General features: G+C 41.2%; 1 protein-coding gene across 5 annotated transcripts in view; it reads left to right on the top strand.

Annotated features, from left to right (window-relative positions):
* The window catches only part of sppl3 (signal peptide peptidase 3), a 78474-nt gene that overhangs the window by 55348 nt on the left and 10540 nt on the right, over positions 1–12586 (top strand). For all 5 annotated transcript variants that reach the window (XM_058064396.1, XM_058064397.1, XM_058064395.1 and 2 more), the window contains one exon: positions 12499–12576. In XM_058064396.1, the coding sequence (XP_057920379.1) occupies positions 12499–12576 (78 nt within the window). The remainder of the gene's footprint in view (positions 1–12498; positions 12577–12586) is intronic.

Here is a 12586-nt window from a genome sequence, read left to right as displayed (position 1 = left end):
GCAAGTTCTATTGAGCTTCACATACCCGATGACACACACACACGCATCAATTCAGTCTCAGCGTCACACATCAGTCACATTCTTTACACCTCCAGGACTTCTTTTGTCACACCATCATGTTTTTGTGTGTAGCCATCAGCAATATTTACTGTCACCAAAAAGAAAGTTGTGCACTTTGCTGGGTCTTTCCTTTTGTTTTTATATATATGTTAGATATATAGATAATGTATGTAGACACGTATAGATTAGGGTCGAGCCATATTTTTTATTTACCGGTATAGATTCTTCCCATGAAAAAAATGACATACCGGTATTATGAGGAGAAGGAACATCCATGCGTGGAAGTATTTACTCGGCAGGCAGCTCAGTCGTGACACAAAATCATTATTAACACTGAAAATTCCCCTCCCTACCGAAACGGGTTTAATTGACGATAAAACACGACAACAGTTGGCTGAATCTCCTCACTCATGAATGGACGCTAACAGGGGTTAACTTTTGTGGTTGTGTGTGTGCGGCTCGGTGAGTATATTTTCACTACGGCTTTAATGTAAGGAACATTTTACAGTGCCCCGTGACGATGTGGAAGTTTTGAGTGGAAGAAGCACAGTTATTTTTGAACATAGCTCATCTTTGTCATAAATACACAATATCCACACACTTCCGCGAGTGTCCTTCAAAATAAGAGCACTGTTTGCCCCATGTCTGCCTTAACAAAACAAGAGTGTCCTGCAAAATATCAATTACATTACATTATGTCATTACATCATTACATATGCACTTCGACCTGCATGGGTGACATCTTCATTAATCACAAGCACAGGCATTACAATTTGTTGAATATTTAGTAGTGTGCAGCGCCTGACATCACATTGGAAAAATTACCTAGGTCCATATCGCATCCCATAATATATATAGATAGATAGACTGATATATCTACTATATTGAGGTGTGTGTGTGTGTCTATAGCTATAATAGTGTGAAAAGGTTTGCCCAGATCATCAAACAAATTTAAATATTGGTCAATGACAACACAACTGAACACCAAATGCAGTTTTTACATTAAACCTTATTATTAAGGTTAAAAAAAAATGAAATCCTACATGGCCCTGTGTGGAAAAAGTGATTGCCCCCGAAACCTAATAACTGGTTGGGCCACCCTCAGCAGCAACAACTGCAATCAAGCGTTTGTGATAACTTGACTCTCTTCCAGCGCTGTGGAGGAATTTTGGTTCACGCATCTTTGCAGAATTGTTGTCATTCAGCCACATTGGAGGTTTTTCCAGCAGGAAGTGCCCTTATAAGGTCATGCCACAGCATCTCAATAGGATTCAGGCCAGGACTAGGCCACTCCAAAGTCTTCATTTTGTTGTTCTTTAGCCAATCAGAGGTGGACTTGCTGGTGTGTTGTGGATCATTGTCCTGCTGCAGAACCCAAGTTGGTTTCAGCTTGAGGTCACCAACAGATGACCCGACATTATCCTTCAGGATTTTTTTGGTAGAGAGCCTAATTCATGGGTGCATTCATCTCAGCAAGTTTTCCAATTTACCAGCAAAACAGCCCTAGACCATCACACTGCCACCACCATATTTTACTGTGTGTATGATGGTCCTTTTCTGAATTGTGATATTACTTTTAAGCCAAATGTAATGGGACACAAAGGTCTTGGGGATCATGACGGTGTTTCTGGCAAAATTGAGATGAGCCTTAATGTTCTTTTTGTGGTTTTGGTCTTGGAACTCTATCGTGCAGGCAGTTTTGCCCAGTGTCTTTCTTATGGTTGTTGTAGGATGTTTTGTAACCTCTTGGATCAGTCGTCGCTGCGTTCTTGGGGTCATTTTGGTTGGCCAGCCACTCCTGGGAAGCGTCACCACTCTTCCATGTTTTGGATAATGGCTCTCGCTGTGGTTCGCTAGAGTCGAAGCGTTATAAATGGAAAATAATGCATTTAATTTAAAAAGTGTATTTTGTGTTGTTGTTGACTAATATTTAAATTTGTTTGTTCTGAATTATTTCAGTGTGACAAAAGTGCAAAAAATCAGGGCAGAGGAAAACACTTTTTAACACCACTGTGTGTATGACACAGGCACAGGCCGGTTACTGGTTTTAAGGTATATTTTTCCTGATTTTTGCCTTGTTAGCATTTACTGGTGCCGGTATGGCCATGTGGTTGTCAGAGGATTGCTGAGGCTGTTTCTTTTCTTCATTTTCTGCCTCTGAATCCTTTGCAAATACAAAATCTGTCCAGACGTCAAAACTTGTTCTTCTCAGGAACGCTGTTTGCCGATGTGCCGCCATGTTTTTACCAGGCACACATTTCAAACTGTGCATGTACATCCTCTTGCTTCTGTAGGAATTGTACTTATAAAACTGCTGTATCAGTCATGGTTTTATAATATTAATTTGAAAAGTCAGGTTTTACCGTGGATAATCATTAATACCAGTAATCGTTATAGTATCCTACAGCTGGATACACTCAAATATGAGACAGGCTTAAGCATTTTATTCTTTGTTTGCATTGGCATAGTTTTGTTCAATATCTCCTGGCAGTTTACTTTGGTGTTGTGTCTGCACATAAAGATCTCAAACATGCATACACACAAGTTGCTGACATGATTGACAGCAGATAAACACTGTAGTTGTAAATAGTATTTGTATGAATGAATGACCTTGTCACTTTTACAGCGGTACAAGCGAATTGTGCTAGCACCCGTACATACATATATAATATGACTGGGGCAGACAGGACAGGATGACTGGGCAGGGAAAAAAAAGAATTCCAAACTATGGGACTATGGGAGAGTACAGGATGGGGGGGGTCTACAACAAATTAGCACATTCGTGTGTGCTTCCTGTAGGCTGGTGTGATATTAGATCAGATCAGAGCAATAGAAGATGTGAGAAAGTGAGCAGTCAGACCCTGTCCACTATAGCAATAAGGTTCGCTTGTATGAAAACTAACATGGGTGTGTCTGTCAAAGGAGCAAAATAGTACAATCCATTTGCCGTCATGAATATGCAGGATGCATGCAGATGATCAGAACACATGATCAGCAACCAGGAGTTATGATAAAGGAGCCCAAAGAACAGGAAATACTACAGAGATGCTGGCATTGGCTAGGACACACCATGCAAGCGAAGTGTCACACAGGAATTGGAATCCAAGAAATACTTGCGACAAGACGTAGAGGCTGATGTTTGAAGGCTGGCGAGGGAAGTGGGAGGGAAGGCTGGTACAGGATCGGCCTGGATGGTGGAATCTTGTTGGATGACGGGTGTAAGAAAAGTAATCACTGTTGAACTTATCATGCATCTTTTACATTAGCATCTTTTTCATTCATTACTTTGAAGTATACTCTGGTATTTGAGTATCTCGTTATTTAATGTGGTGTGAGATCATCAGATTGCTGTACCTGCAACCTTTGGAAAGCACATGGTTCTCATTTTGTGAGCCGAGTGTATCCCAGTACTTCTACTACTAGTCTTGAAAAATGTGTCTTCAAGACATAGCCACCTTGTACAGTGCCAATTAAGACCTTTTAGCGTCTGTCGTATGAATCGCTAAAGTCCTGCTCAAGGCTCCCATGAAGCTTGTGACTCTCTTCTTGAAGCTTGAAGTTCACACCTCATGCCCTCACGTTCCCCCAGCAGAACTCGATATTCGATACTCGAAATCAATATTCAACCTAAATATATCAGGAGATGAGTTTTGGTCCGTATCGCCCAGCCCTAAGGCAAATTATACAAATTAGACAACGGTGTCGTCCACGGCCACAATTACATTGCAGTCCTGTGGGAAACACCAAGGAGTGCATTTAAAGCCAATGTATCTTTTTTTTTTTATTTGAACATTTCATGCATGAACTAAGACTTGTGCTCTTGTAATTACAGGCTGCAAGACAAGGCCAAAGCCTATATTTTCAAAATTACAGTTTCAAGGCAAACAAATGTTGTTGGTGTTTTGCTTTTGAGAAGCAGCATGACTCTTATGCTTGGACGGTGGCGACTATTTTTTTTGCTGTCCAACATCATCAGCCACAGTGTTTATCATTGTCGTTAAGTTGAGTATGCTAGAACAGACTCTGCATAGGAAGGAGCTAAGCCAAAAGGCCATGCTTTCTATACACAGCTAGTTGAGTTAGATTCCTCCCCTCACCTATGATCATGAGCTTAAGATGGTGGTCGTGTTTGGGGGACAATGTACTTTCTCTTCAGGTTTGCAGTGCTCTCCTTTATAGATGAGAAGGTGAGAAGCACTGTCATTTGGGTGAAAACTCTTGAGTAGGACCACATTGGGAGGAGCCAGAGGCTGCTCGGGCATCTGGTCAGGATGCCTCCTAGACACCTCCTGTTGAGGGCACACCCCATCGGCAGGAGTTGGGAGGCGTGTGATGAGATCTAGTGAGATTAAAATGTGTCTTTAAAATGTCTTCACCCTTAATCTAGGAGCGTTTCTATTAATGCTGGTTTCTTTTTGTCAAGCACCAGCAATTTGTTTCATAATACACTGAAAATATCCGTGGTGACATTTTAGCAATATGATCGGTATATAGTGTGTCTGTATATATCTTTTCTTATTTTAGGGCTGTCAGTTGATATAAAATGTTTAATCGCAATTAATTACATTTTGCTCATAGTTGACCCAATGAGAAAGTACACCGTGAAACTTAGCCTGTATCCCAGTGGCCGTGCTTCATCCTCCGACTCAGCCCTGGCTGGCCAATCCGGATCTACAAACAATCAAAGGTGTCAGGTTGCAAACGGGAGGTAGTGGTGTTTTTAAAACGATTAAAACCTTTAAACGTTTATAAGCTGTGTTTTTTTTTATGTTTTTGCTTTTGCTCGTAAAGGTTGCCGACCCCTAAAGTAAAGCAAAGTAATTCATCTCGCAAATTTTGCAGTCAAAAAACAGGCATACAGTATCTGCAATATCACTACTACGGCCATGGCTTCAACCTTCACCTCGTCTTTTAAACAGCGTTTCAAACACATCGCTAGCAATAAATTTAACCCAGTGAATGTTTGAGGTGTCTGACAGGGGTAAGTACATTTTTAAGTGCTGTTATCACACTCATTAATTTTGTCATTTATCACTTCATCTACAACAGCCAGCATGAATTCTCTTACAATTTTAGAGTATGTGATGGGCCTTCTTTGATAAAATCCAAAAAAGATGACAAGAAGTTTCTGTTGCTCTCTCTTGAGCTGTGTATGTCCGCACCATTATGGTACAGCACATTCGCTGCCCTCGGGATATCCCTTCGGAAGGTTTGCTCGGAAAGTAGCGTCCCTCTCAAAGATCAAAGGTTGTTTTGTCATTGTAACATGGTACATGAAATACATACACAATAGCATATAATTGTCTTTCATGCGGTCAGCAAGTGCGTGGTGCGCTGTTCCTCAATCCGAGAGCCTCAGGGAAGAAGCTGCGCTTGAGAGGTTTGAGGTTTTAGTTTGAAGGATACGCAACCCATCTTCCTGATGCAAACAGTGATGTCTCTGGACTCTGTAGTCTTTTAGTACTGCGAGGCACTCATTGCAAATCAAGCACATTCATCTAGAGCAGGGGTCTCAAACTCAATTTACCTGGGGGCCACCGGAGCTAGGTTCTGGGTGAAGCCGGGCCGCATTAGGTTTTCAAAAAAAAAAAAAACGCTTTTATTAAAAACTGGAAGAAAAATCAATAAAAAAAACTATCTTCAATGCTTTTGCTTCTGCTATAGCCTACACTTTTTCAGTACTTTGGTTCCGGTTTTCCACACCAAAATATCTGATAAAACATTCCACTGTTCTGAAATATCAATTTTTTTATTTGTCTATACACAAAATAAGATTTAAAAAAATGAACAAATTAAGAATAAAGACAATAAATCAATCAGTAATAAATAAGTAAAATAATAAAACAGCAAATAAGAAAAACGTAAGAAACCACATACAGTTGGTAGAGAAATTATTTTTTTCAGATTCAAATGTACAGTATTAACAGTTATTTAACCTTTAACATGAATATTAATGAAACGTAATAATTTTACCCAATTAGCAAGTTAGCATCGTACTCAGTTCCATCTCCGTCTCCATCTAACTTTAACAACATGTTTGATGAGATGCTTTATCTTGACGTGTATTTTCCGTTTTATTCCAAATCATTTCCTGCATTTATTTGTACCCAGCGTCATAAGCCTTTAGCTTCATTGCTAATCCAAAGCAAAACAGGGCGGGGTAACAGGGTTGGGTAACAGTATGGGCGGGGCAAAATCATGGTAATTGTGTCCGGTGTGCACACAGCTTTAAGCTGTCATTTGAACATTAAACTTTGGTATCAAGGTGGGGGCCTCAAACTAGCGTCTCGCGGGCCGCAAGTTTGAGACCCCTGATCTAGAGTTTGCAGTCAAATTTATTCATCAGTCTATGCAGATTTGAATTTGATGTTTGCCTTGCTGTTTTGGTTTCAATGCCACCTACAGGTTTGGAGTGGAACAATTTGCTATTGTTGACTGGGGGGGGCAGCCTTGTACCCTTTCAGCATTTTAAATCCAACTCTTCAGTCGTCTGTGTGTTTTTTCTGGGGGTTTTTTGTGTCCATTATTGTGCTATCTGTTAGGAAAGGAGGAGTCTACCACTATCAAAGCATTATTGTTTAGCACTGATAGAGGTTTGTGTTCTACTGACTGCCAATCTGTGGATTTGTGTCTTGGACAGAGAGAATAAAGCATTTAATTCAATGTGTGGGGATACACCATGGATACCAGTGTGTATAATCTTCATTAATACCACTTCACTAACACAATCGTGTTTAGTCCCAACTAATGACCACAAGTGTAATATATCAAATGTGATGATAAAATATGATAAGTAAACATAGATGAACAAAAGAATGACTTGAGAACTAAAAAAACGACGTATTCACTGTTTTCCCCACGCAGTTAACTGCTGCATTCCAATGACAGATGCATGGTTAATGCATTTAAAAGGACAAAGAAGAATTTGTGCATGATGGCAGTAGATTTAAAAAATGAACAATGACAATTGGATGGGTGCCAATGAAATTAATAAATTGTCTGTTGTTGGATGGCGTGCTATGACGGTGCAGAGTCACTTCTGTAGTTTTTGTCATGTGTTGAACAAAACCGAGACTGTGGTAACTTAACTTTTTACACTTGTGTAACATGTGCGTCCATCAAAGAGTCAGCAGACCTCGGGAGACGTCAGTTCAATCATCAAAGGATTATCTCCAGGTTTAGCTTTGTTTGCTTTTATTGGTGGCCTTTCTGCGCCATGAGACGTTGAAATGATTTTAAACTAAAGCCAGCCTGCACTTCAAGAAGATCGTTGTATACGCATTATCAACTCAATTCCAGTAGAGCGTCTCTTTGTTGTCCACTAAATTTACCAATTCATGCAGATGATAAAATGAACCCGAAACCTCAAAGCTTGTATCAGACGTCCTGAATCACACGGCTTCATATATTACTTTGGAGCTTGTATTGTTTTACAAATATCCAAATGCCACAAAAGGCTGCAAACAGTGTCCATCGGAACAGCAGGGGACGGGGAGGTGACTGTGCTTTAATGGAGGCAAAAAGGTCGCCGTTGATCATAAATTACATTCCTGCTCCTGGAGGATTTAGCCCATTACATTCATAATTGGATCAGACGATGGAGGGAGATGAATGTTAATCTCCAATCGGAGGTCTCAAGGCAACTCCACCCTGTAGCTACAGTGAAAGGGTGTTAAATACAGCACACACATTCAATGCACGACTGCAGTGTTGTTTAGTTTGTGTGGACACTGTCGTTCACCGGCAAGGCCAAATCTTGCATGTCTTTTTGCCCCTTGGTGACCCGTAGCGGTCGAGTCATGCATGCACTTGTAGGACGGTTTTGGGAATTGTGTCATTTGGAGAGTGGGGGCAAAAAAAAAAAGAAACGAGTCTGTCAGCAGACAAGGGGGGCTTATGGCTCCTTGGGCTCCCATCCAGCCCCCAACAGTCCCGGATTGTATTTTGTTTTTAAATGTTCCATTCATCTATCTCGCCCATGTTCTGCGGGCATCTGTGCACAGAATTCAGACGAACCAGTTTGGTGCTAGAATATGAATTAGCTCAGCGGTGGATGAAACTCATCGTCTCTGTCTCTGATAGGCGGTGACATTAGAATCTGAGAGGAACAAGGTCAGTCTTTCTTGAAATGCTCCGCTAAATCTTCCAGCTCCGCAGCCTATTTTTTTTCTCCAGTCATTTAAAATGACGGAAAAAATTGTATCACCTGAAGATGTATCATATTTGAATTAGCTTTTTTGTTATGCCTCTGTTATTACCTAAATGTGGGGTCAGGTACACCAGGAGCCATTATTACGTACGTACTTGTCCACAAGGTACAGTGCTGAACCGTGTACTGCATTAGAGAGATGGAACAGTCTGGCCTTTTTTCCTGCCGGAAAGTCACAGATCATTTTGTTGAAAGCACACAATATCGCTTGAGCTGTATTTTATTTTGTACTTCTTTTTGTTAGAGAGTTTACTAATGACTACTCTTCCTCGTCCATGAACAAGGCATTTTAAAACACTTAAGGGTGTAACGGTGCACCATAATCACGCTTCCGTACGTACCTCTGTGTTAAAAGTCACGGTTCGGTTTATTTTTAGTACAGTAAGGGAACGAAATGCAAAACATAAGCATGCAAGTTGATTCCCCATCTTCGTCGCCACAAAACCCAAATTTTTGCCCACACTGTGGCTGTGGCATTCCACTTAGAAACCCATCGCTTTTGTGCCTTCATTCATATTTGCATTTCCTTGCATGCAGTTTGCGGCACTCTTTAGATGCCCCGTCTCCACCCACAGGGACAAAGACGGAATGACTGACAGAAGGGTTCACTCACTCCATTAAGGGAGTGCCCCTTAAGTGAGTTGTAGCTGCTACCAACCATATATGTTTGTCTACTTATGTAAAATTGATAGCAGGTTACATTAGATTAGCAAAAATAACTACAGTTATTAGCATTAGACCCTACCATCACGTGATCATATGCAACAATCGTGTGTTGATCTGTCAAATCTGAAGTTTGAGCAAATGTAGTATTACTACAGCTTCTGCTTGTACATTAACTTCGCCACATAAGCAAGTAATGCTGGTCACAATGTTTGATTCCAAACCTGCCTCGCACACTGCTACTTCTGTACTACGTGTATTATCATTCACAGTACCGATGCCAGACAGACTTTTCTCCTAAGATAAATTTTGCCACGTGTTTTAGTGACATAAGTACTTCAAAATATCAATTATCAGTTTTACAAATAACACCCTCATTACAATATTTTCACGACAGTGACGGGCGGGAATGAGGACAAGGTCTTTTTTACGTCCACTGGATGCAAAGCACATTCCTCACCCATTGGCGGTAGAGTTTGACAGGAGACTGACAGGTCAGCATCTCAGTGAGGGCGTTCATCGGAAAGCAGCAAGCCACAATGGCTGCCTTGTCTTTTATGCCCTAGCAACTGACCTGCATTAGACGGTTGTGTAGGTCAGGTCCAGGCTGGTGTCAAAACACTCAACACTTCAATCAAGACACTTGATCTGATTTAAGCCCCTTTTCCCTCCCTCCCCAACATATGCACGTCTACACTGGTGATGATGCAGTAGCACACAGCAGAGACCTGTTGTGTTTTAGACTGTCGTCTGTGCACATTTGGGCCAATCAAAAGCGGGAAAAACCAATTCCAGCTGACTTATAACACCTCTGTTGATCATATACTAGTGAGATACAAGATGTGCATTATCTTTAAAAATTACAGCTGCCTTACACAAAACCCAGGAAACTACATCAAGGTTTTCGGGGGGAATCGAATCTTACATGTGTGTGCTTGCTACACTAGTAAGTCAAATGAGGTTTAAAAACATGAAGTAATGTCCTACATTTGTTGTGACACAAACCAAAAACCCTGTTTAACCTGTTTCCCCCCACCACTCTTACACACAAGCCATTACTTTTGCAGGATAAAAACCTACGTTTGAATATGACCACAATGTGTAGAAAAATAGGTGTTTTTAAAATAACTTTACATGGACCTGGCATTAGTTTTCATTCACTTTAATTCAAATAACATTGTTCTCGGGAGGAGCAATTAAAGGCAAATCGAACAGCAAGTAGAAAATATAACTCCTAACAATTATAAGTACTGTAGGACGACAAACCGCACAGAATACAGTCACTGATTGCACTTAAAAGCGAGGTTAGTGTCAGTGATCACACAAAAAAAATGAAAAATAAAAAAATCTATGTATAAACGACGAACATGGAAAACATTCAGACATCTTAGAACAAGCGTAAAGGGTGAAATTTTGCAAATTCAAGTACAGCTAGGTTTTTTACTGATGCAAATGGAAGTCAAACATGTATAAATGGGCAGTGAAGAGTGCAATATAAATGTTTTGAATTCAGCACCGCTTCGGGGGCCACAAAGGTACTGCATACCCATATCTGTAATCTACTCTCTCAGAAGTTGAATGTTGAGATGATGATGATGGTGCCAATATGCCAAAGGAAGAGATGAAATGAGACTGGTTCATTCATCACAGTTTAGCAATCCACACATTCTGTACGGTGAGCAGTATGACAACAAGAGTGATCTGTGATCTTAGAAAGCGAGATGATCTGCTTTTCAAGTCATGATGGGTTCACTTTGACGTCAAGTCGCAACTCCTAATTTCATGACATGGTTCATTGATTGCAATCACACTGTAATTTTTTAGTGTTACTGCCCCCTTTCTATCTCTAACACATTTGCTAGTGTGTGAAACTTGTATGTTTTTTTTTATGCAAACATGCAACTTGCCTCATGGTCCTGCCCAACTCGACCAGCAAGACACCTGTCATAAATTGAAATTACCATGGCAATATTTTTAGCACACGTCACACCTCAACTCACTCAACCTGTGCAACCTGTCAAGATTAGGGGCCACTAACAAAGAATAAAACAATTATTCCCAATTAAGGAGGACACAGGAGACTGGAAAACCAAGTCACCAAAACGTATTAATTTGTATACCAAGAAAAAGGATTAAAAAAAATTCCTCTCCCTTAACCAAAGAAAAAGTCTTGATTCACCAGCTCAAATAAACAAAAACAAAAAGACAGTGAGGTGAACCAGTCAACACTATACAAGGCAGACCTCCTATCACCTCGCCGCTACCCCTAAACAAGAAAAAAAGATACAACTAAATACCTAAACAAAGCCAAACCCACACAAACAGGACAGCCAGTCACACCAGGACAAACAAGAACTAAAAACAAATAGAAAAACACAAAACCCAGCCTGCTTCTCAGCATTACGCCAGCAGCGAGTATGAAGCAGCTGAGTGGCCCTGGAGCATGCCGAGGTGGAACTGAGTCTGCCGCAAACGAAGGCAGCGTGCAGAGTGGAAGGTGGTGGCGAAGAGAGAGAGTGTGCAGAGCGCATATGCACCCATTTATACTAGTCTCCAAAAGGGGTGGTGCCAATCAGCTGCTTTCTGCAAAAACAAGACCAAAAGCTCAAGCAAAAAGTACAGCGTCACCTCGTTTATCACGGTGAATAGGTTCCCAATATAGCCCCGCAATAAGTGCAATATGTGAGGTAGCCAACTTTATTTTATATTCATATATGCTTAAGGCTGTCAAACCCCTCACCATACACTTGATACACTCAGTCAGGCAGTTCTCCCTTTTTTAAACACAGGGTCGCGGGGGTGCTGGAGCCTATCCCAGCTGTCTTCGGGCGAGAGGCGGGGTACACCCTGGACTGGTTGCCAGCCAATCACAGGGCACATATAGACAAACAACCATTCACACTCACATTCATACCTATGGACAATTTGGAGTGGCCAATTAACCTAGCATGTTTTTGGAATGTAGGAGGAAACCGGAGTACTCGGAGAAAACCCACGCATGCACGGGGAGAACATGCAAACTCCACACAGAGATGGCCGAGGGTGGAATCGAACCCTCGTCTCCTAGCTGTGAGGTCTGCGCGCTAACCACTCGACCGCCGTGCCACCCCTCAAAAGTTCAAATCTTTAAAAAAAATAAAAATTTATGATTAACATACGAGGATTTCCCTTTTTTGACCGTGCCTCTTTGCTGTTCTGATAGCATTCCACTGTACTGTAGCTTTTTTGTAACCTTGTTAAAAAATATTGCTCCTCCCATAATGGCGCCCTACAGCCACAACTACTTCTTCCTCCTCCGCCTCTTGGGTTCGACCGTGTTTGCCTTTATGGGTGCAGAACATTTCGTGGCTAAATTGTCCTTTTAGCTAATCATGACGCAGAACATAATGCGTTGGACCTCGCTTAGTCAATCAGGATGTACACACAACACATGGGTTCACGGAGTCCAATACATGTTCATATGCTGTAAACAAAAAAATAAAAATCACACAAAAGGTGAACTGCAATATAGAAAACGGTCATTTATTTGGTCCTCCACTTTAAAGTTTTTCTTGTGTCTTTCTCAGGGCGTACTCTTTAGTCGACTCCAGCCAGGTGTCCACCTTCCTCATCTCCATCCTTCTCATCGTCTATGGCAGCTTCAGGTGAGTGTGT

This window comes from Doryrhamphus excisus, chromosome 2 (genome assembly GCF_030265055.1).
Source record: "Doryrhamphus excisus isolate RoL2022-K1 chromosome 2, RoL_Dexc_1.0, whole genome shotgun sequence".
Lineage (NCBI taxonomy): Eukaryota > Metazoa > Chordata > Actinopteri > Syngnathiformes > Syngnathidae > Doryrhamphus > Doryrhamphus excisus.
Note: the sequence above shows the minus strand (reverse complement) of the source record. Positions and strands in the feature narration are given on the sequence as shown.